Genomic DNA, 25,958 nt, shown 5'->3' with positions numbered 1-25,958 from the left:
ACAAACTCAGTTCAAGACTCTCACTGCACTGTGTTGGATTCCATCACAAAAGGTGACTATGCCTTCAGTGGTTTATAAGGACGTGCTGTCAGCAGCTTGTCCATTACTCGGCCAGGAAGTACTTTTGCTTTGTCTGCAAGGAGACCTTCTACTGGTTCAAAGGTGTGATTCTGACTGGTGACACTCCCCGTAGATATTCATGCACGTTTTCACCTTGCTATTGCATAAGCCCATTCTCAGTTTTACGCTTGGTGTGTTAGCTGGACAATTGGCTGGCTAGTTACGGCATCCTTGGAGGCACAGTAGCTCCAGAACGGAAATGACCATCAGTCCTGCTACTGGTGAGAAGGGGAGGAGGAGGAAGGCAATTACCCCTCAGGAAAAACTTAAGATGGCAAGCATGAAGAATGTATGATGCTGTGTGTTTGTACACCCATAATGTGAGAACCTCCAGACTAAGTGAGTCTCCTACACAAAAAGCTATTGGTTTGTATTTCCATTAGAACACATTTTAAATAATAATTTGTATTTTTCCAAGTTATTACAAACCAGACTATTATATCACAATCCCACCTCAACCACCCAACTTAAGTCTCTGATACCGAAGGATAAAAGCTCAGCAATGATGGGTCAGTGGGCTTCTCTCCCTACACACCTTCCTACCATCAGATAACTTGCTTGTTTCCACAAATGATTCAACATAAAAGGCTATGATTTTTATACCTTTGAAAAATACAAATTACTTGAAAAATTTGTTTGTGAAACCCCTTAAAGATGTGTAGCAATTTCTAACAAATTAACATATATTACAGCAATATTTTCTCTTAATCATTGATCAGCCCTCTCTCCATGAAGAAATTAATATGAGCTGTGAGATGCACAAGATATTGGAATTAGGCCCACTTGGCCTCACTGGTCTCAAGTACGGATGGTCTCCATCAGAATTTACCTCATTAGCGAGTCGAATGAAATGGGAATTCATATAGTACAGTATGAAACACACCAATCTTGTTAATTATGCACTTTTTTATATACGCCAAATTACAATTTTTTTAACTTCCATCTAACATCACACTTTAACATGAAAATGTCAAATGAATTTTAGTAGTTTTAGAATTAATATATTTTCCAAAAATATAACAAGAATCTAAAAAACAGACTTTTTACAAATTACATGAAATCTAAGATAAGACTGACAGCCAAATCTACAGAATCACTATGAACATTTTATAATTTGTGTATGATATGGATTTATAATTATGTACATATTTAAAAATGTGTGACTAGAAGGTCAAGCCCTTAGAAAGTAAGTATGGTGGCTATGTTTTCAGGTGACTGCATAGCCTCTGAAGTAATCGGTATACTTATAACATGTTCTGTTGCTGAAATTCGCTGAGCTGATGCTTGCACTGTGGTCTGCTGTTGGTGTTGCTGTTGTGGTCTGGGTGCGATGAGAGGGCCTTTGACAGTTCCTCTTACATCTCTCATGGTAATGAGCTGACCACTGACAAAGTGATCAAATTCAAATTTTATTCTCAGCTCCCCTATGGAAGATTTTGGTAAGATGTCTGGAATCCATTCTATGATAAAAGGTGTAGGGTCCTTATGCCCTAAGCCACATGGTCCCACTCTGAGTCTAGTTATGTATTCTTTAGGCTGTATCAGAGGTTGGTTAGGTGATCCCTTTGCAAATATATTGTCCTCTTCAGGTCTCTGGAACAATCTATAAGTTCCGTCACGATTCTGAATGAAACTGCGCGTTGTTTCAAGTCTCATATTTGGAATATCAAAGATCTGACGAACGTGCATGTCATCAACAATTTTCCAAGTGTACTTTGTAAATTTACCAAGAGGGACAGCATCTCTTCTTTGGAACTGCTGTGTCAAGTTGGGAAGTCTTTTCTTCTTTGATCTAGCATTTATTCTTTCCATAAGACAATCAAAAAATAACTTGGGCATGTGAAAAACAAGTGGTTCAGGTTTACCACTAAATCCAAAGTGCATTGCTTGGTTAATTCTTTCTGTGACACTTCCAAGCCATGTCATAAAGCTAAAAGAGGCAGTGTTTTCATTTAAAGGCTCTTTAACTTTTTTGGCTAAAGCTCCTGTTAAAGGTCTTCGTGGTGATGTTGTCTGGAAAAAGAAAAATAATCAAGTACATAAAAATGAAGCATAAAATTTTTTCTTATTAAAGCTACACCACTCATACAATTCAACGTTTATTAGGTCAAGACTTGGGACAGTCTTATGATACAAGGGCAAATGTTGGCTTTATGTTTGCTTGGAAACCACATTAAGTATTTACACATTAGTAAAATTCCTCCAGCATTGGGCTAAGAGCTCAACTACTTGAGAGAGGTATGACAAAGCTGAGATGGCTGATTATCATTAATTACAGTTCCCATACAGTATGCAGACTGTTTACATTACAATACTAAACTTACAAGTGTGCATAATATTTATAACAGGAACCTCAAAGCATTGACATCACTTTAACATTTTCTAGGAAAAATTTTACCAAAAAGTTCTGCAAGTATAAAAAGCAACAATTTAAAAAATAATTACTACTACTACTGCTGCTGCTACTACCATCAATCAAGAAAATATTACCACATGAAGCTCATATTTTCACCACACCCATGTCGGTTCATCATTGAAAGTTTTCTCTGCATAGGATAAGCCAATAGGGACCAAAAAATTATTTTTGTACAGTACATAATTTTATGTATGCGACTGGGCTATTTTTATGTACAGTATGCGATTGGGCTGTTTTCCATGACTGCCAATCATAATTTGGGACTTGTTCCTATGGGAATTAAACTGATGCATTTTTAATTTCCTTTGAAATCTTTCAAGTTATAACTTATCGAAACCTACTGGCCCTGAGTAGTTGGTAAAAAAGTGCTGTGTATGTGTTAGTGCATGGCCATCCCTTTACTTGAAAAATGTCACCCAACCAACCTCCAACCATCGCACGAGTGACCCTTGCACCTAACGATACCTTTGCCTCACGCACAAGTTTTGTACAGTACTCGCGAACAATTGTCTTTACTTTATGCACTACCAATCGAACCATTCCGACGTCGAGTCTGCTATAAAATCTGTCAGTCCAGCCTTCTCCAATGAGGAAATTAACGTTGCATATACAGAATGCAAAGACCTGATACCAGATTCCATTCACCGGGAGCGATCCACATAAAGCTTATCCCCTCTCAAGAAAATATCAGATACCACTAAGTGGCTAAGGACCTGCTCAGTGAAAATCTATGCTGATGACCCTTATAATCTGCCTCCAAAGGGGCCTGCTGATCTAAGCCTGCCTATAGTGTACCATGCGGCAGAAAATGCCTTCCTAACAGAAAGTTCTCTCTGTCAAAAAACTGAGGAAACAAATGACAAATTTTCACAGATTTGGGACATGATCAAAGGATGACAGGAATCATTCAAGTCTTAAAACTGTGGAAACAAATAAAAATCTTTCACTGATCTGGGATGTGATCAAAGGGGTACAGGAATAGCTAGTCCTACAGCAAGCCACCAGACTCCTTTGAAAGAGGCAACTATTATTTCCTCGCCACCCAACAACACAAGAGAAGTGGAGATGCGATGTGAGGTTGAGGTGACCGTACCCTCCCAAATGGGAATCGCGCTCTCTTCCCCGGATGAAGCTCCCACATAACCCATAGACCTATCGGAGGGGACCATTGAACTCCCAACCTCCCATCCCTCCCCATTGCTTCTGGTGGAAGATAGGTCCTCAGTGAAGATCACCAGCCCTCATGAGTCTTCCAACCTTACCTTCCCCCCAACCCCCCTGTCATGATGATGATGAGAATTATCATGAGGGGATTGGCAGCTGGTAGACACAAGCCAGTAGAAAAGAGAAAAGAGCCTCTCATTTGCCCCCTGGACCAAACCCCAACAATCCTGAATCACCTCACCCAAAACCTGAGAAGAGATGTCATGTTATTCACAATTTGAGCTCATCGGTGAAGCCAGACACCACAGTAGAGAGAGCCAAGTTTCTCATGGGCTCCAACCCTCTTATCTTCCACGATCTCCCATGCAAAATTAAACAAAGTGGCTTGCAGGATTACCTGCCTATTTCAACACCTCGGTGTTCTTCAAGGTGAGAATTTCGGTCCAACTTACAGCGACGCTAATTTACAGTGGATTCGATCTTACGGCGCTTTTTCAGTGCCGGTAACAGCGTTTTACAGCGCCATAACTTCATGTTGCATGAAGTTACGGCACTAACAGCGAGAATAGGCATCAAGTTATGGCACCTTAAATCGCTGATAACTGGAAAACACCGATTTACAGTGGAAATCAACTTGTGGCGTGGTGCTGGAAAGGATCCCCCGCTGTAAGTCTTACCTAATCTGGGACCCCATCCCCCGGGGTACTTACTGATACCCCATGCAGGGATATGGGTGTTGGCTCACCTTCTACCACAAGTGCCAGCCAACCTCCCATGGCAAGCGACTGCCCACCCCTGCCAGCCACCCCCAACCACACAAATGATCAACTCATTCATTTCCCAATTTTGTGAGGAGCCATAGATACATTATATATAATTTCATGGAATATTTTTGGCCCCAAGCTGAAAATTCCTGTCCTTAACATGTTCTGCAAACACTTCAGTGGCATCATTGCATTACAAGAATCGCTCCTATGGCCACATGACCTTGTCATCTGCAATTCAGTGCATGAAGACTTCAGAGCCTTCCCGACCTCATCGATGCACGTTACAGATCACATTATAACCGGTCACCCGAAAGGGGGCCTGTCTTTCCTGTAGCATAAATCTTTAGACAATATAGTGAATGTGATGACTTATAGGAGTTCTAGATTGCTGGAGCTTCAAGTGACAGTACGGGACTCTAAGATCCTAATACTAACAGTAATTAATGTTTATATGGCCCGGGAAAATAATAATTTTGATTAATACTGCATGTTCCTAGGTGAATTACACAACATTATTCACAATCTACTGCTAATCATATCTGTATAATTGGGACCTTAGTTCTCATCCCACAAAACAATTTTGTAACAAACTTACTCACTTCTGTCAAAATCATGCTCTCCAAATTAGTGATATAATGATTGTCCCTTCCTCTCCTATACCTATGTACAAAACGTAACGGACACAATTACAATCTCCTGGTTGGACCACTGCATCACATCTCCACACCATGATTCAATTCTAACCTGCAACTTTCGCTACGATCTTGCAAAAGGCTACAATCACATCCCCTTACAGGTGTCATTCAATGCCTAAGCCCTCCCTACCGTGAACCCACTGACAGATCGCCTACCTGCTGTTAACTGGGACTTTAAAAACCACTAGGAAACCAGATCCTTTAGGGTGACCACAAAAAATAGGTTGCGGTCAATAGTTCAACTGGCAGCTGCCTTACTTTGCACTAACCCAAAATGTAGAAATGACCACCATAGGAGAGATCCTAAAGAATTCTATTTGCATCCAGTAATATCCGCTATGCTTGCCGCTGGCAGGGATACCTTTAGAATTCATCAAGGCAACTCCCGTAATATACCTGGCTGGAGTGACTTGGTTAAAGATCTGTATACACATTCACGAGAAATGTTTTTACTGTGGAGGCAAAATGGTAGCCCAAGGGAAGGACACTGCATTGCTACTGAGACAGGCGAGAGCACAGTTCAACCTTGCTCTTTAGCATTGCACAATAAATGAAAAGCAACTAAGAGCTGATGCAATGTCTAGAAATTTAGAATTTGGCGATTACCCTCATCTTTGGATTGACATTCAGTCCCTCGATCCCAAAACTAAGAAGCTATAACAGGGAGTAGAAGCCGTTGCTGACGAGGCTATCGCAAGAATGTGGGGCAATCACTTCAGCGCTATCCTGAATTGTATAAATGACCAAGACTCTCGAAGGGAAGTAGATAACCCTCTTACTGATAGCATTAAATTTCATTTCACTGATCGTATTACGCCAGGTAACATCAGCAATGCCATATACAATTTACCTAATAATAAATCACCTGGCTGCGGTGGTCTTCCTGCATAAGCTTTCAATCTGCCACCCAATAATTTACATTTTGCTAGCTGCCCTATTCAATGCATGCATAATTCACCAGTTTATCCCAGACTCCCTACTCTTAGTTCACTTAATACCATTAATCAAAAGCAAGCTAAAGGATGCAGCTGACCCTGGCAATTACTGCCCGATTGCAATTACTACAACTGTGTCGAAGATACTTGAGTCGGTTCTTGGATTTAAAGCAAACCACTCAACTGACACCTGCATCTACATACTGAAAGAATTACTGAACTATTACCTATCATCAGCCTCTCCTATTTTCCTATGATTTGTAGATGTGAGAAAAGCATCTGACAGAGTAAACTGCCTGATGCTCTTCCTTAAGCTGCACAAAAGAGGCACACCTTGATATTTGATTGTCAATTTATACTGCTGATTCTCCACACAGCAATTCTGTGTCAAAAGGGGTAACGTATTGTCGTACAATTTCGGCTCCCTAAACAAGCTCCAGCAAGGGGGCATTCTCTCTCTATACCTGTTTAATACGTACACAGATGCCCTGAATGTCAAACTGAACTCACTCCCAATCGAATGCACTTTCAATGAAACAATATCAAACAGCCTCTGTTACGCCGACGATATGGTTCTGATTTCCCCATCAGTGCAAGGTCTCCAGCGACTACTCAACACTTGCTGCAGATGTGGAGATTAATTTGATATCCTATATTAGAAAACCAAGACCCAGTGCATGTCGCTGCTCCCGAGATCACTTAAGCATATTTACAGAACCAAAAATTTTCCTCGGAAATCACCGTCTGGAATTAGTGCATGAATTTCCATATTTGGGCCATGTCACCACAGATGACCTAAAAGATATGGCAGACACAGAACAGAGGTGTCGTAAACTATGCGCAACTGGCAACATGATTGTAAGGAGGATTGCCTTTTGTCACCGAGACACAACACTGCTGCTCTTCTGCTCATACTGCTACAGCACATATGGGTGCTCCCTTTGGACAAACTATGCCCGAGAGGCCATGAGACATATCACTGTTGTTCACAATGACATGCTGAGACACCTCACCAACACGCCTTGCTGCCACTCCATCATGCAGATGTTCACAGAAAACCGTCTGGATAATTTAAAAATCACTGTTAGGCAAACAATGTCTAGTCTGATCACCCAAATGAGAAACAGCAGCAAGTCGCTCATACAAAGCATCCTAAGCAGTGAGGCGAGAAGAAGATCTAAAATGTAGGAAAGATGGGATAATGAGGCGTCTGTTCCATAAATAACGTTATCTTCCTTCACACTGGCGGCCTGAGTTGCTGTGTATACTTAATCTCTATTTTTGCAATTAAGAGTCATCTGCAGAATCTGTTATTACTATTATTATTATTATATTTCTACATTTATTAATTACTATTATTATTATTGTATTTCTACATTTATTAATATTTTTATTATTGCTGTGATTATTATTATTCTTACTGAGTTTTGCTTTTTTCACTTTTCATATTTACCCTTCTGGACCTGACTTCTGTAACCACCTAAGGTCCCTAGCCGGAAATTGATTTACGTGGTTTTTTTAATGGTTATCATTTTTAATGTTTTAGTTTTTGAAAAAAAAAAATTGCACCAGCTTTGTCTGTCAGTCTGCACTTTTTTCTATCTGCCCTCAGAGCTTAAAAACTACTGAAGCTAGAGGGCTGCAAATTGGTATGTTGATCATCAACCCTCCAATCATAAAAAATGCCAAATTGCAGGCCTCTAGCCCCAGTAGTTTTTATATTATTTAAGGTTAAAGTTAGTCATGATCATGCTTCTGGCAATGCAACAACACAGGCCACCAAGGGCCACAGCTCATACAGCATTATACCAAGACCAATGAAAGATCGATCTATTTTTGGTGGCCTTGATTATAAGCTGTACAGAAAACTCGATGCGCCGAAAACTTCCGCGCATTTTTTATTCTAAATATGTTACAGTCATTACCATTAAGTATTATGAATACTATTTTCTCTACTTCAGCAAAAGTGAGGATATTGCAGATTATCATGCATAGCCATTGTCTCTACTTTGCATATTCCAAGCATATGAGCTGAAATAAACGATATTATTATTATTTTAGTATTAAATGGAGAATATCTTTCATGCATAGCCAAACAGTAGAATGAATGTAGTAACAAGGTTAGCTCTGTGGTGGAACTATTGAGAGGATGAGGATTCCAGCCCACTTGTAACGTGTCACTTGATGAATGTAGGTGCATTTACATTCCTTTGTCCCCATGGGGGGGGGGTAGTGCTGTCAGTGTACCTCACACAGTGCACTGTAGGCATCACTTAAGGTTCTTTGCAGAGTCCCTTCAGCCCCTAGCTGCAACCCTTCATTCCTTTTACTGTACCTCTATTCATATTCTCTTCCATCTTACTTTCCACCCTTTCCTAACAATTGTTTCAACATTTTCAGCACTGTATGACCTCATAGGTCCCAGCACTTATTTTTTTTTACCTAAATTTTTATATTAGAATTCCAATGCATTCCTTTGTTTGGTTTTTTGTTTGTATTTTTTTTTACTGTTCTCTCCACTGCTGTTTTTTCTCTATTGGAGAATAAATAGGAGTAATGCAGATGCGAAGGTCTGGGGTGACCTTGTGACCAATTCAAGTATCCTACATCTGTAGACCCACATTATTTCTTGTTGTTGAGGTAAGGTCTGTCTCCAGATTAAGCTTCTCAGGGGACAAAGTTTAGCAAAAGGAATGACAAGAGGCATTTGCTTTTTTTTTCTTCAGGGAGTTTATTGTATATTGTATGACCTTGTTCAATCTACTGTATTTAAGGACATTTTATTCCAGTCATAAAACAGACTTCCACTTCTCTCAGTGCTACTGTCAAAATTTTAGGAATTTCTTTGATAATTTATATTTTTATTTTTCCTACTAATATTCTATGAACACATACATTCATTAAAAAAATGATAGCCAATTGTACTATAAACATTTGTTCAAAAGGCAATTTATGAGTTACTGAGAGAGCACGGGGGAATGTCGTGTAGGATGTCAAGTTCATTACGACATTTCATTTCATGTCAAGCTAACTGTTATTGGGTTTCTATTAACCTTCTCACAGCAGAAATGGTTACAATAGAAAGTAAAAGAATGAATAAAGAATGTAAAACATACACCACTTTTAATGTATAACCTTGGAGCACTTACCTTCTTAGAACCCCCTTTCTGTAAAGTGAGGAGAGCAGAACTTGCTTGCACAACAGAATCATCTTGCCGCCGTTTTATTCCTGCTACAGGTATATTGTCTGGTATCTGATGAACAGATATTGTACCTCCATCTGAAGTGCGCAAATGAATACCTTCAGGAGTACGAAGCTGTATTTCAAGTTTCCCTTCTATGTCCTCCTGTAAAAATGTCCAACCTAACTATTATGCCCATAAACCCTACTTGAGCAAATTTGATCAAACATACCACCAAAATTACATTCCATTTATTAAAAAGTATATTTCATCTCTTTGGTTTTATTCATCACTGATGGGTCCTTCCTTAAGAAGATAAAAATAGAAATACAAATGCCAGAAAAGTTGCAAAATTTGTTAAATTTTACCGTAAAAAGGGACTTCTATCTACTGATGACATCAACCCCTTTACTACTGGTGGCATCATCCCCAAAAGTGCAATGCAATTAATTTGGCTTGCCAACTCTGTACAAAATAGGCAAGTATGTCAATTTTAGGAAGTGTTAATGAAAAAAAAGTAACCTTGTAAATAAAAAAGTAAGTTCAAACATAAGGTATATTCCAATTATGACTGATCTTGAGGGTGTGGGAACCAGAACCTGTTTTTGTCTTACACATGAGCATTAAGCAATGATAATGAAACTTCCAAGAGGTGAAGGTTAAATGATGTGATAGCCTGTTCAAGTAACATAATACAGTAAAGGTTATTTTGAATTTCAACAAAAATTCCAATAGCTTATTCTGCCTACAAAGAGGATAAGTATGGACAATGAGTACTGGTAAAAGGATGTTAACACAGTATATGCCAGCATAAAAGTTGACATTTAAAGCTCAAACATATCTCTCTAAGACCATGTGTTGAATTGTACATCGAATGTAAAAAGTGAATCTTTACCACTAAGGGGTGAACAAGAAACTGCCTGCCTAACAGTCACCGTACACCACTTGCCATAACTCTTGCAGCCCACCAAAATTATTTCCTACTGAAGTTCATTCTTATCAACTGATGTGACTAATACTTGTACACTACTTTCTGTAATTCTCGCAGCCACCATATTTACCTCCTACTGGAACTCATGTTTGGTATCTAACTACCATAGGGATTACTGAATAGTAAAATCACAATGGTTTACACACTGCAACTTTACAGTAGTAGAAAACTTCAGTCCTGCACACCAACCATTTGCAACAGTTGATTGGCATGACAGTGGTACCACCAACACCAAGCAGCCAGCTGTTGACCTAATAACAAATAAAATTTGTGATGTTTCGGCAAAAATTACAAAGCCTGTAAGAATATGGTAGGGTACTGATGGCAGGGTAATGATGGAAGTGGTTTGGTCTTATGGTTCTGCTACATAATGCATGTTTATTTTTGTAGGCTACAAGTGATGTCAACTGGTAGGTACATCAGTTTATTTGGACTATGTTGGCTAAATCTTGATTACTGAAAAGTTTAATTGTAAATATTGCATTTGATATGCATTTGTAAGGGAAGTGGTGCCCCCCCCCCCTTATTTTTGGGGGTTGCCTTCTCCAGCAAATATAGGCCTAAACCTGAAATACATCCCAGAATTTTTGGGGTTGACTCTAAACCAGCATATTTTTTATGCAATAAATGTTCAATTATCTGTTATCAAATCATCTGTAGCACTATATTATCCAGAGAGGAACTGAACAGCATGAAAGCTAATACAGAAAAGGAGAGAAAAATTTTTTTGCATGATAAATGATTTTAAAATCAGAAGAACCGAATGATACTGTAGAACCTTAGGAAACTATGAACACCACCTATAGTAATAACTATTGGTAGGTATGTGTTGTTTCAGTGATCAAACACTGATAAGAAAAACAGGTAGAAAGAGAGAATATGGGCCAAAGGGATACATATACACAGCTTACACTTTGCACTGACCAGAACATGTCAGGTATACACAGCAGATATCAATTAAAGGAAAAATAATGATGATAATGCACAAAAAATTAGAAATGATTAAAACAAAGCTCTACGCTTCTATAACCATTACGTGAAGCACACCTATAACATTCAAGTGAGAGCATCTCATGACAATACTGTCAACAGAATGGGTGAGAAAGATTGGTAATGAGTGAAAGGAAGAATAAGAATGGAAATGAGGAGGAAATGAGGAAATGAAGAGATTGACTGTATAAAACTTGACAAAAGAGTATACCGGACTAGAAGAGTAGAAAAAGATATTTACAGTAATGGTATACAATGGAAAAGGGGTGTGTTGCAATGTAAAAATTACAAAGGAATAGGACTCCTTAAGTATGCTATGAAAATATTGGAAAAAAAGTGCTGGAGGAAAGGCTTGAGGAGCAATGGTAAAATCACTAACCGTCAGTTTGGATTCATACCAAAAAGATCAACAAAAGAAACAGTCTTACAATGCGGCTACCACAAGAAAAGTACCACACACACACGCACACACTCACACAAAAAGAATGAATCACTTATTTGTGAATCTTCACAGGGCATTTGACATGAGTACCAAGACATATGATTAAATTGACATTATAAAGGTAGAGGGTAACAGTAACTAGACTAGACTGAAGACAATGGTAAGTGTATCAGAGGATTTGAAATAAACAGAAGATGCTACAAACCACTGCAGAAAAGTGATCCCCTGGGAGCTCCTTTATTCAGATTACCTAGTATCAACAATAGAAACTAAGAAAATTACCTAGTATCAACACTATAAACTAAGAAGATTACCTAGTATCAACAATAGAAACTAAGAAAGAAGTTGGGAGGGAAATATTTAAAGGTAGAAGAGCTAATGATCAATGGAAAGGAGGCACAAGAAAAACTAATCAGGAAAGTGGCCACATGATTGCTGGGGGGAAGGTGTGGGAGTGAACTCTACTGTGAGCAGAATATAACAAATGGTGTCACAAGAGATGACAAGGATTAAAAATATAGATGGAGTAAGATTTTCAATGCATGAAATGTATAAGAGCACACTAGGAAGGACAGGGAGTCGACATGCCTATTGAGAATTCAATAAGGCAGATAATTTCTTTTACCTTGGAGACACTCTACTATGAAGCATGAGCTGAAACAGCAATAAGAGCAAAAATGCAGGATGGATGAAGTGGAGATAGATAGACTACTCATAAATAAAAATAGCCCACTGGTAGAGAAAACAAGGACTTTTGATGGGTACACAAGACCTATACTATTCTAAACAGCAGAAACATGGGCACTAACAAGGAAAATGAGATTTTTAAATGATGTGACCAAAAAATAATCTCAAACAATGACTTTATTCTCAAAGATTGAGGTGATTTGGATATGTGAAGAGAGAGGATGAGGAATATCTGGTCAGAAAATCTGGTATGGATTCAACAGGATGATCTGTAAACTTTAGTTTTTTTAGTTTTTTACTGAGTTATAGGAATCATATTTCTATACTAATAAGGCTTGCCTAATGGACTTCATTCTCATACATAAGAGGCCAAAATTTTAGCAAAATAAAAATATATAAGTGGGACAGCTAAGTAAGAGATCGAATAGAAACGAAAAAGGAAATAAAACTATGTAGATGGGGCTAAAGGTATACTGCAAAGAGGCTTTAATAGTAGTACCACCCTACGGGAACTGTGGTAATATAACACGGTGTATTATTTGGGACCGATTGTATTTCATGGTGTTTGGTGAAATTTAAAGAAAGTACAAAAATCGAAAGTGCTTAAAAACTCTTGCATTGTCTTGAAAAAGATATTTTTGTGTCTTTTCTCTTACTTGCATACTCATTCATGGTTCAGAAATGCAAAAATACTTGCACTGTGTTTACAGAATAACAAGGGTCTATATTGTAGTACTGTTTTACTGCATGGATTTATGGTATGCACAATTATCCATATTTGTCAATTACCCATGGGAGCTAAGGACGAATTATCACAGATAATGGCATTTACTCCACTTCACAAAACACACTACACTATTTAATTACCAGAGTTATAAAAAATCTCTGCAACCATGATCAAATCAGGATTGAAATCCTATTTTCATGTTTGTAGACCTGATAGTATAAATTGTTAATTATTTGACTTTTCTGGCATAACATTTCTACAAAAAGAAAATTCAACATACTTGTCTCACCTGAGTTACCAAGTCATTGGTTGTAGGGGATAAAGGAATCCCCTCAATGAGACCTGGAGAGTCTTCTTGTAAAACCTCCACCTCTACCTGGCACTGAGAATCCCCAGAATCTTTGAGTATGAGAAATGACCTTTCCCCAACACTACTTAATTCAGTGCTGCTCTCTGTGATGCTGACATTAGCTTCATTGTCATCCCCACTGCTACTGTTCGCTGACAGACTTTGGGGTTGTGGAGAATCACTGAATGAAAAAGAACAAACTTTCAAAACTTGCAAAACTAAAAAGTTTAGTTTAAGAGTCATATAAAAATTAATATTTTCCATAAAAGCAAAACACTGATTACATTACTACTAATAGTAGCATCTATTAGTTTAAAGCTTGATGCCTCATCTTACCTTTTATGTAAATAATGATGGTTTCATTAAATAACTGTACAAATATATTTCAAAAAGACCACTGTGATTTACTACTAGATAAACATGATACTGCCATTTAATACATTTATTTGTAAATATGTCTATGCACTGTATAGTACCTATTTAATTTAATAGCTTCATAATAACTTGAAAATAAGCTAAAATTTTTTACAATTTATGAAATGAGGATTAAATTTCCGATGAAACAACTTGGCAATGCACTGAATAATGTCCTAATGAATACAATAGTCTCCCCTAATCTTATTATTTCTTCTTCAAGTCTAAAGGATTTGGGGTACCTATTGTAATTGATTCTTAATGAAAAGAATATGTGAGGGAGTCTACTGCAAACTACTAGGTTTCATAGGTTTCATCATCAAAATCCCTATAGGAAAAGGGCACTAGGCTATGAAAGCCATATGATGAACAACTAAAAGTATTTTTCCCTTCATTTGAAAATAAGATCTGGCAAATCTCTGAAACCTTATGAATGAAATATAGACAAATATTCATTCTTCAAATAAAATTTTTGTACACTATATATTTCTAAATAAGTACATTACCTTTGAATTAAATTTACATAATATGAAAATTCATTTGCTAGGTGCTGATCACTCGCAAATGCCACCACACAAGCGTATAAATGAACACACTTGCGAAATGTAACATCTCGAGCTGCTGGCTGAATCTTGAAAGCACGGCACCCACAAAAATACTTGTACTCTATATCCTCCTTGTTTCGAAACTGAAAAGCAGAAGGGAATACCTTACTAGCTCTAAAAATCATACTATTACTAAATAACTCCAAAATTTTAGCCTATTACTGTTCCCTCTATATATTTTTCTATCTGCAAATGTCTTTTTGAAAAAAATTAATATTGCAATAAATACATTTTCATTATATAAATGTTTTTTCATCTAAACCCATCAATAATATATGTGTCCATATTTGTATCAAAAGAGTATGCCAAGTTCACCAGTCTTTTGAGTCCTTTGACTGATAAACAGAATATAATTCCCCATGCGTGTGCCCCCTACCCCTCTCCGTTATCCATCATTGACTTCTTTTGTGCCATTGTATTTGAATTTCATTCACATGGCTTTATGAACTATACAGAAGTTATTGAAGATTTACCATGGCTTAGCTCAATGAGTAGGAAGGAAGGCCAGTTGTCCATAGAATTTTTTGTGGGAAGGTGCTCCCACTAATCCAGGATCTCCCAAGGCCAGTCCATCTTCCAGCAAGTCTGTCTATGTCCAAGTTAAGGGGTTGGATGAAGATGATATTGATGATCTAATGCATCAGTAAGAATAAAGTGATGCTGAAAGTGTTTACCCATGTGATATTTTTTAATACATTTCAAAAAAGAGCCTTGGAAAGGAAGAAGAAAGATCTTTGGCAAAAGCCTGAATATCTGGGAGAGGTTGCCTGGCAGAAGAGGAGCACCCAATCCACTTACAATATCTTCTTGATTCAAGTAAAAAGATTTGAGGGGTTACCATTGGCTTACTTGTAGCCGAAGTTGGTAATGCATTTATCCATTCCTTCAAATCATCTAGAACAATTACAACAGCAATGCCTACTGGGGACCTGAAGCCCAAGAAATGCTCTCAAGACGCCCTTTGGATTTAGGTTCAACCACAGAAGCAACTTGGGAAAACATCAGTTGTCTCTCAAAAGTCAAAAACTTTGCAAATCCCTAACTAAGCATCATTAAAAGATCCTTCATGTTACATGAAGGGGTACTCCTTATCCTAATCCCATAAAATATGAATCTTCTCAAGTTTTCACCAAATCTCACTCTCCTTGATGCAAAGATAATGTCAGGCATTTTTACTGAAGATTACAATAAAGACTTACAGTTCATCTCCATCAAGGATCTTCACTTAAAGTTGAGGCTGAGGGAGGCTTCTTATGAGATGTCGCACAGGTTATCAAAAGGTTCAGAAAGCCTTATCAACACACTGTTACGTGGCAGCTCTGTAGCTGCATCCGCTCTTGTAGTCTTGGAAATATTTAATACCTTACATATCAAGGCTGAATCATTACCTTTGGCAACACCAACTTAGTCTAAAGAGGCTTTTTCCTTAAAAGACCAAAAAGAAGCTCCACTTGTAAGCAAGACTCTGTTTGCAAGTCCTCTCAGAAGAGCTCTGTGAAGACAGTTTCAGTGGGTAAATAGCACCGAGATAGAAATGCAATTTGAAATCAATAGCATGACACGAGTCACCAGAAAGCGGGGTAGTGTGTGGTGAGACTAGGTGCTTCTTTTGTCTGATAGACAAAAAGACTCATGTGTTGCCATCTGGAAATGTTACAGCAAATACAAAACAATAATGATACTAGAAGGATGCCAAAATAGTCTGGCCTTTCTCTTCAAATTGGATATCCAGTGTATTAGTTACAGAAATGGGTAGTATAAAAAGCAACTGGGATTAACTGACAGCTACTTCAATATCCATTGTCCACTAACTGAATATGTTGTCAGTTTTTATATAAAATAAAGGCTTGTAACCAATTCATACACTTGTATGTTATTTAATTCAATGAAAATATCACAGGCAGATGAAGGTACCTTATTTAAATTTGCTCTTGAAGGCAGAAGATTTGGTTTTTATGTATATACACTGACTGTCTTTGATACCACATGAAATACAATAACCAGATTGCTGTACAGTCCGAAAAGTTGAGAATTTTAACATGGCGATCTGGGAAAATTAAAAGTTGACCAGTGTGCACTGACTTAATTTCTTACCTGTTGAAAACTAAAATGCAGAAATCCTAATGGGTGTAGAGCTTCTGGTTTGCACTTGACTACCATTATGTTTTTCGACACTCTCTGCACAAGTGGTCCAGGAGTTTCCGTTGCAAGCTGCCATATTTCAGTTTTGATGGATTGAGGGATAGACAAAGAGTTCAGCACCGAATTTTTTAATGTTAGAGAAATAGCTTCTTTGAAGCACTGTGCTGCAGCTCGAATATGAGAGCACAGCGTAGACTGGTGAACCTGAAAAGGGCCATGATATCAGTATTAGATATTCCTTGTTGCCAGATTGTATTGTTTATATTCTTTTATATGGTGGCTGATGGGATGGGCAACCCAATGCAAAAAGTCAAATAGCTAACAGATCTGGATCTCAAGGAAAAAAAATATATACAGTAATTACATGGTTAGAGGTAACATGAAGTAAAATAATTTCTAAGCTACTCAGAACTATTGCCAACAATTCACATCATACACATCAAATAACTTCCCATACCAATTTAAACATGTACTTCACTCATAAGTTTCATAGTACAGTGTTAAACTCAGACAACTTCTCTGACCTCTACATACTCTAATAATTCAATAAAATATAACAGGTTGTATATTTTTTTAACTAAATATTTTGACTTCCTTGAACAAATTGAATAAACTGATTGATAAAGTCAATATGCACGGCAAGGTAACCCACTACTAAATCTTCTGGATATTTCTCTCTCTCTCTCCCTGACTTATATTTAGCTCTTGAGGGCTGTGATTTCTTATTCCTTTAATTTCTATTTTTTCATATGATTTCACATAAATATGCAATTCCAAAGTCACATCACCTCCCAAAATATACTTCAAGACTAACCAGCATTTGAATATCATTACCTCGTATACTAACAATTCTTGTATAACTGGATATGTCTAAAGTAGTTGCAACTAACTTTTGACTCAAAAATTGTGATTATATTACAAGTAAATAAATAAATAAAGCATTAATCATACCAGTAACTTTTCACTTTTCCTTTGACATGGCTCTACATAACATCTGGCTCCCATCTGTGCCATCTGTGCGAGAAGAATCGGATCGGTAAAGGGCTCTGTTCCAATTAAGAGATCTCCAGAGCCATCTACTGACTGAATGAGAGGAAGCTGGACGAAACCTCTATAATCAGGGCCTTTGTCTCGCACCCGAACTGAGTATATCTGGAATGAAAGAAATATTTTACTGATAATGCTGAGTGAAAAATTTAAATAAAATCCAGCAGATGATAATAAAGACTTCCATTTATTATAAAAAATAAATGAAGTATAATGTATAAGTCTTAGCAGTGCCTGAAAATATGAGCTCCTGGGCATACCTTGGCTGGACAATACTCAAGGACCTATCCTTTTTCAGTGATTAAATCCAGTTTAACAGTCATTATTATGAGTTCAAGAGAGATAACCAGTAACATGATCAACACACAGCAATGTTGAAATAAATATAAATTAAAATACAGCACTGCACTTAAAACCCTACACAGTAATTAAATACTGTACCATTAGATGATTCTCTTGACTCTAAAACAAGAACATCATTATATTAAATAGTCAGTTTTTCTATTCAAGGAATGTATAAGTACTTCATAGAATTCCTGAACGACATGAACAAATAGTAATAAATTTCAGGAAAAAAAAAAAAAAATCCTAAAAAAGAATGGAATGAAACAGACAAGTGTAGTAGAATATAGTATTTTGTACATGTTGAATTTGAAATTCCAGCATCTAAATTGGTAAATTTTCTCAGAGTACAGTATTAAAATATTTACTGGTGAAAACCTCATAAATATATATATACTGTATAACAATTCAAAATATGAACCAATGCTATAACTTTATAAAGGAACAACAGACTGTTCTGAAATGGTAATTCCTCGAGTTATTAACTATTACTGTATATGCAGTCACTGCAAAGAATTGCCATTCCTCCTGGCTTTTTTCCTTAGGCTATGGTCTCAACTACATTTACTTGGAGATAAAGGAAAATAAAACACTACCTGAGCATCGGTGCCTGCTGTTATTCGGCATGCTTCTGTAGAAAATTTCTTTTTCTCTCCAGCTGCGTTAAATATAACATCACAAGACTTGTTTTTGCAGGAAAATCCTCGTGTACCATTAAGTGTACCACACTTGTGGCATTTACGCACTCCTCTTTTAGTCGCTCTTCCTAAGTCTGTCAAAAATGTTGCCCTTTTGTCTTTCTTTGACATCTGCAAAAGCAAGGAAAAACTTGTTATCTGGAAAGATTAGTTTGCCCTGTTCTACAAAATGAATAGAATATGTTTTATTCTGCACTCTTTCATAGGTGGATTAGCACACTCTAAAGTTGTAACAAATTAGGAAAACACAACTCTGCACTTGCTAATTCATTGATGTATACTGTAATTCCTGAATTTACTGTACTTCATATAATAAACATAAGTTATCAAAAGGTGCATTTGAATATCTGTAAAAAAAAAAAAAAAGGCACTATTATCAAAGAAAATTGCTAAAAACTTTTAAGTAATAGGGATTTTCCTTGTGTATATACAAACCAGAGCCTTTACAAGAAATGTGAGTTTGAAATGCCACTGAAACTTGGTAAAAACTTAACCTCTTGAGCAGCCACCATCAGTCCCTACTCATTGTTGATGTCCTGGAGGTAGAGTAAGATAAAGGTAGTTTGGCACTACCAGACATACTGTCCTCAATACCTTTGCACCAAAGAGGGAACAACCCCAATATCCTTCTCACAAGAAAAACTGTATGTTTACTTGATCACTCATGAAGCCAAAGAGAAAGGGTGTTCTGGACACCATCCTCTTGTGCTGGATTTTCATTAGATTGTGCTACAGGGCTCACACTAGGAACAAAAGTATTTTATCCGGCTCCTAACTACCAAATTCTCAGAGGGAGGGAACACACACAATCCAGGATTGTACATATGTATACTAGGAGTTGTGGATGAAAGAACACACATGTCATATATATATATAAAATAAAGATGTGAAAAAACTTTAAACTTGGAAGTTAGCAAGAGCACAGCAAGACATCCTCTCTCTAAAGCAATCGAAGATTCAGCATTTGATTCTAGGTATTTCCATAAGAACAAATGATTCTAAAAACTCATTTTATCACAATTAAATATTCTCAAGACTCACAATAAAACAGTGATCTAGGTTATGTTAGGATGTATCCCTGTAGCTGCCATTACTAAATTTGTGGTCTTTACATTGTATACTATATACTGTTGACATGATTTTCTGACTTTGCAGTTTATTTGTTCTTGGTTTTCCCAACCAAAAAACTTGTTTCCCATCTAGGATCTCCCATTATGCTTGGATAGCCTAGGCCTAAAAGAGGAGGGGTGAAAAACACAAGGGGTTTGCATCAAAGATAATGGTTAAAAATGCATAAAACCCAAGAAAGCCAGTCAGATCAATATTGCAATGTGTTTTGCAAGGCAGTACAGAAACAGCCTATTCATGTTATAACCACATTTCCAAATGTAGCCTATAGCCTGTAGTCTTGGTTACCTTTAACCTATGTCAGAGTTGAGACCTTGTGTATCCTTGGGATCAGGGCTACTGCAGTGGGCATTTGTGTAATAGGTAGGCTATTTCAGAGAGAATATGACTTAACCAGACTTATCTCCACCTAACCTAACCTTGGAAGCCATGCCATAATCTTGATCTGCCAAGTAAGCCTTGCCCCCCAACCTCCAAGTAGAATGACAGGAACAGATTCTTCAGATGAAAACAAACCTAACCTTTCCTGGGATGCCATGCCCTGACCTGGCCTGGGCTTCACAGGCCCTCATGCCCCAAGTAACACTAAACTCTCCGAGCGGCCAATGAAGAACTAGAGGAATTTATTTCTGGTAACAGAAATTCATTTCTCGTCGTATTGTGGTTTGGATTCCACAATAAGCTGTAGGTCCTGTTGCTAGGTAACCAGTTGGTTCTTAGCCATGTAAAATAAATCTAATCCTTTGGGCCAGCCCTCTCTAGGAGAGCTGTTAACCAGCTCAGAGGTCTGGTTAAACTAAGATATACTTTTAACTAAACATCAGAGACAATGGACTTAGCTTCCATTCGGAGGCAGTTCCGTCGACCCTCAAACTACCCCATTCTGTGGCCTAATACCAGTCTAGGACACCAAAAGAAAGGATAAATAAAGCTATAATATGCAGCCCGGTCCAGACACCTCAAGCTACGGTGCACTGCCCTAGTCGTACCCTACCCCAAGCTGTGAACGAGAACGTCTGCTGCAAAGTAACTTCACTTCCTATAAAATTTAGCTTCATCATAACCGTTCCTACCACAGTTTCTTTGTTAATTTGCATTAAAACAAGGCTAGGTTCATGTTAGGACACGCTGGGTGGGGTTTACGTAGAATGACAGCTAAGGCATCCAACGACCTCTAAGCACTCAGGCAATGGGCACACTCACTTATTTCTAACATAATGACACAGTTGTTTTACAAAAGACTTTATCATCAACCTCTGAAAATATACCAAGTTCGAGTGACATTCTTACCTTTCACGTAAAACTAATTCAACGGCATAATTTTTTATCTCGCTAGGGACTCACGATGCGTTTGTTGACATCCCACAACAATGGCGCCCAAGGTAGATGGGTCGCTCGATCTCATTGGAGGATGACGCCGGTCACGTGACCGAAACGTCATTACCCGCTTTGTTTGATCGTCTCCGTGTTCGTTTGGCATTTCCTGGTTTTGATTGCCAGATTTTACAACCAAGATCTATAGAATGTCATATCATATAAGGAAACTGATTTTTTACAGTAAAAATATGAATATTATTATACCTATATACGGCAAAGTCCAGAGGATTTGCAGAAGATAGGAACTATAGTAGAGTCCACCTAGCTTTGCAGCTAAGCCCCGCCCACTGCACGCCAGTGATTGGCTAGCTCTCGGGGGGGGGGAATGACGTCACAGTAGTTGACAGTTCAAATTATTACCATTTACCAGTAGGGGATTTAACTCCATTCGGCGTTCGGTCATGTTGAGTTTCCTGCATGAATCATGACACCACAGATTTGAGTTCCCCAAGTTGTGAAGTCTGCAATTGATATCTCTGATAGAAGATATATTACTTATATATCATTATGAAGATCTTGGATCATTTGGTCTTTGAATCTTTTTTTTTTTTTTGTTCATGAGCAGCCCTATACACAAGCATCTTGCTTTTTTTTTTTAACTGGTGTTGGCCTAAATAAGGCTCCCACATAAACCACATTATTTGAAATGAAGCACAGACTTATGCAGCCATGTCAAATGTTAATATCATTGAGAGATTAAGCCTACACGTCGATTTCTTATACTTTGAGGCAATGACAGGGCTTAGGCCTACACATGAAATTCTTATATTTTGAGACAATGACAGGGCATGGGCCTACATGTCAATTTCTTACCGCAAATAGTTTTCTACCCGTATCTGTTGGAATCGAGTAGCTTTTACAATGTATATGCATAAAGTGGGATGTACACGTATAATCAAGTGCACATACACATACATGGATGGCCATAGTGATTGTAACGCCACTTTTACCACAGAGAATAAAAGTAAAACTTGTGGGCACGTAGCCGATGGCACTCACAGATCATCATAGGACTGTCTCAGCCTTACACACAACTATCAAACTGCTCTCAATGAACTATATTGAAAATATATATTTACAAAAGAGATAACAAATCATATTACTGTGAAGAGTAGATATAAGGCTGCTGTACCATTCTCATGAAAATGGAGGCTATGGTAGGAAGGCATCATAAGATACTTAACGAAATAAGAAAAAAATAAATGATAGCTGAAAAAGTTATGTATGAGATGATCCAAACCAGTCTACGAGTAGCCCAAGATTCATTTGCCTTTGGGGGCATTCTTGTAGATTACCCTGTTGGAGAAACGGATACATAAGAGTCTGTAATTCTCTCTCTCTCTCTCTCTCTCTCTCTCTCTCTCTCTCTCTCTCTCTCTCTCTCTCTCTCTCTCTGTTGTTAGGAGAATATTCTAGCATAGACTATATTCATAAAGATCTCGATTACTTTCAATTAAAACAAATGACTAAATTTCGATTAACAGGAGCAGGCAAATAATTCTTCACACCAACATTTTGTGAATAGGTCAATGTTTATTCTTCAATGTTAGGTTACTATATGAAAATTTTTCGAAGACACTGAAAGCACCACAACAGCAGCAACAAAAACAAGAACAACCACAACAAGAACCACAATAAAACGGCTGGATATAAGATAGGCCTATAATCCAAACATCATGAAGACATAGGACATTGTAAATCTATGTCATTTTTCATGGTCCTGTTATTTCGAAAGGAGATAATGTCCTTCAGAAAATTCTTAGCAAATTATATCCAATATGAGTTGTATAGCCTAAAACACTGTAACTTTAAGTTAAACATAGGCATATTTTGGTTTTGTAGAGTGCAGTCACTGCTTGCCATCCCTCCGAATGTGTAAACGATTGCAATGAAATCGATTTTATGACTAATAAAATCCAGTAAAATTTCCTGAAATCAATATGAAATACCAGTCTGCATATCTCTGAGGTCTTTGAGTTTAATTTAGAAAGGTAAACACGCTTGACAATATCAGACGGCAATTATCACTGTCCAGTGATTCAAGAGCATCGATTCGAACGCACACATTCCCTGCGTCACCGTATTAGGGTGAACCTCATTTACGAAAGCACAATATTGCAGCATCGCGGGGACACTCCTGACTTCATTCAAATTTCCCTGTTTTTTTTTTTTTTTTTTACCATTTTTAGGAAGATGTGTATTACGCTTTTATTTCAGGGGATAATATAACTTCTCTCTTGATAATCAGCAGAACGTTTTTTAGCTCGGTAAAACAACCACTGCAAAATAAATGAAGATGAAAAGAACCACAGATTAACCAACTTTTCGAAACCATTGTCAACCAGTCAGCTTCAAGGAATGGTCGTGACGTAATCAGTGGGCGGGGCTTAGCTGCAAAGCACGGTGGACTTTGCTACAGGCTATTTGATGGAATTCATTCTCCAGAAGGATCTCAGCAAATTGTTAATATCCTAGAGAGAGAGAGAGAGAGAGAGAGAGAGAGAGAGAGAGAGAGAGAGAGAGAGACTCTTGACTTTACAACTACAAAATTTCACTCTTCTGGACATTTTCTACAGCGATGAATTCCAATTATATTTCGACCTGTATCTTCATTTTGATTTTTACTGGTGGATGTCTAGCAACATTTTCTGTCTATCCCGCAATGATGTTTATAGTTCAATCCACTCTGTAGTAAACATTCTCATCAGCCAACCAAGATCTCTCTCGACATGAAAAATAGGGCAGCCCCGACCAGAAGACAAGGTCTGAAGAATGCTTTCTTGTAGGTAAACCAAACCTCAGGCTCAAAGGAATTAGACGATTAAATTACATGATTATGACCTAATTTTGTTCAATGTTTCAGGAACCGCTGCTAAAAACCGGAAATGTTTACTTTAAGAAATACAATTACATTCTGCGATAGCTTTCTTTTTCAAAGGAGCAAACAAACCTTTTTAGGAAGGAATGTATAAGTAAGTCTGGGAAAGAGAAATTTTTTTATGTATTATGTATTAGTACGGAGCAGAGGAAACAGCAAGTTAACATAAGTAATTATGAGATAAGGAAAAGCTGGAAGTAAATATGGTCATTACTTGGTTATAGTAAAAGTTAACTTGTATATAAATTGATGTTAGAGAGGAAGCGGTAATAATGTTACTGCAGATACAATTGAGACTGAAGGGAAAAGAGGAAATAAAGAGAAATTGGATGAAATATCGTCTAAGGTGAAAGACCTTTCGGGGGAAGGAGTAGATGAGGAGTTTGTAATATTCCACGATCGAGCAATAACGACAGAAAGGAGTGCTTGCAGATAGGAAGAGGAATTGTAGTGGGGTGATGAAATGAAAGATATAGTGAAGGAAAAAGGAAGATTATTTGACAAGCAACTTCAAAAGAGGTGATCATGTAAAGACATTCGGTAGGATAGATAAGACAGACGAGAAAAAATGAGAGAAAATGGCAAATAATAAAAAGAAGAGGAGGGGAGGAGATCAGTAAGAGCTTTAGAGGTGATAAGAACTTGTTCTGGAGGCAAGTAAATTCAGGGAGAAAGGTTAATGTACAAATGAAACCCAAAATAAAAGATGCAGTTGGAGACATGTTGTCTGAAGAGAATGCGTCTTAGGTCGATGGAATGAGTTTTTGAATATATGAAGAATGGGTTGGGGGGGGGGAAGAGAACCCAAGATGAATGGAGCAAGAACAGACAGGGTTAGTGTAAATTTGAGAATGCTTCTAGAAGTGACTACTGATGACATAAGGATGATTATATATATATATATATATATATATATATATATATATATATATATATATATATATTATGTATGTATATATATATATATATATATATATATATATATATATATATATATATATATATATATATATATATATATATATACTCGTAGGCGTCCAGGAAAGGCACTCGATAAAATTGAGTTTATTGCTAATGCCGACGTTCCCAACTACATTGTTGCATCTTCAAGGCTGAAATACACCGAGTTGACTGTCAAGAATTATTCATAAAAACATTTATTATAACAACTAATTAAAAACTGTACAGTATTATCTCATTTAAAATGTAATTCTTTTAAAAATATCAGAGACACCATGACACTAAAAGAAGGACCTACCCAGACGGGAGCTAAAATGAAACTATTGAAACAAGGAGAGAAAAATACAAAATAAAACAAAAATAGATAAAAAAGAAAAAACTAGGTAACGATAAGTGCCTTTCCCTGGACGCCCACGAGTATGATTTCGAGAGCTGCAGCTCTGGTGTTGAGTATATATATATATATATATATATATATATATATATATATATATATATATATATATATATATATATATATATATATATATATATAAATAAAGAACATATAAAATTATATAATATATATATATATATATATATATATATATATATATATATATATATATATATATATATATATATATATATATATATATATATATATATATATAAAATGTGTGTGTGTATGAAGAAATTTCCTGGTATTCAGTCCGAGTGTTCAGACACAAACAAACAAGCCTGACACCGAAACAGTCATACAGCTTACCGCAGTAAGCCACGTCACACTCAAGTTACCTATTCGTTATTTGCTCTTATCTTTTGTTCATCACTTTCTTTGCCTGAAATATACAACAGGATTCATCTACTACCTATTGCTCTCTCTCTCTCTCTCCCCCCCACCCCTTTCTCTCTCTCTCTCT

General features: G+C 37.2%; 1 protein-coding gene across 6 annotated transcripts in view; it reads right to left on the bottom strand.

The window, feature by feature from the left end:
* Positions 1-1,006: 1,006 nt before the first annotated feature.
* The window catches only part of LOC136845247 (uncharacterized protein C2orf42-like), a 132,558-nt gene continuing 107,606 nt past the window's right edge, over positions 1,007-25,958 (bottom strand). For 2 of the 6 annotated variants that reach the window (XM_067115342.1, XM_067115338.1), the window contains 7 exons: positions 18,612-18,824; positions 17,578-17,778; positions 16,579-16,830; positions 14,386-14,567; positions 13,397-13,646; positions 9,247-9,444; positions 1,007-2,133 (listed from right to left, as the gene is read on the bottom strand). In XM_067115342.1, the coding sequence (XP_066971443.1) occupies positions 1,300-2,133; positions 9,247-9,444; positions 13,397-13,646; positions 14,386-14,567; positions 16,579-16,830; positions 17,578-17,778; positions 18,612-18,824 (2,130 nt within the window). In that variant the 3' untranslated portion in view covers positions 1,007-1,299. Of the gene's footprint in view, positions 2,134-9,246; positions 9,445-13,396; positions 13,647-14,385; positions 14,568-16,578; positions 16,831-17,577; positions 17,779-18,611; positions 18,825-21,131; positions 21,516-25,958 lie in introns of those variants that run through there. The other 4 variants (XM_067115340.1, XM_067115344.1, XM_067115343.1 and 1 more) reach the window with 3 other exon arrangements.

The sequence above is a fragment of the Macrobrachium rosenbergii genome, chromosome 13 (genome assembly GCF_040412425.1).
Source record: "Macrobrachium rosenbergii isolate ZJJX-2024 chromosome 13, ASM4041242v1, whole genome shotgun sequence".
In the NCBI taxonomy this organism is placed as follows: domain Eukaryota; kingdom Metazoa; phylum Arthropoda; class Malacostraca; order Decapoda; family Palaemonidae; genus Macrobrachium; species Macrobrachium rosenbergii.
This window is presented reverse-complemented; position numbering and strand designations above follow the sequence as displayed.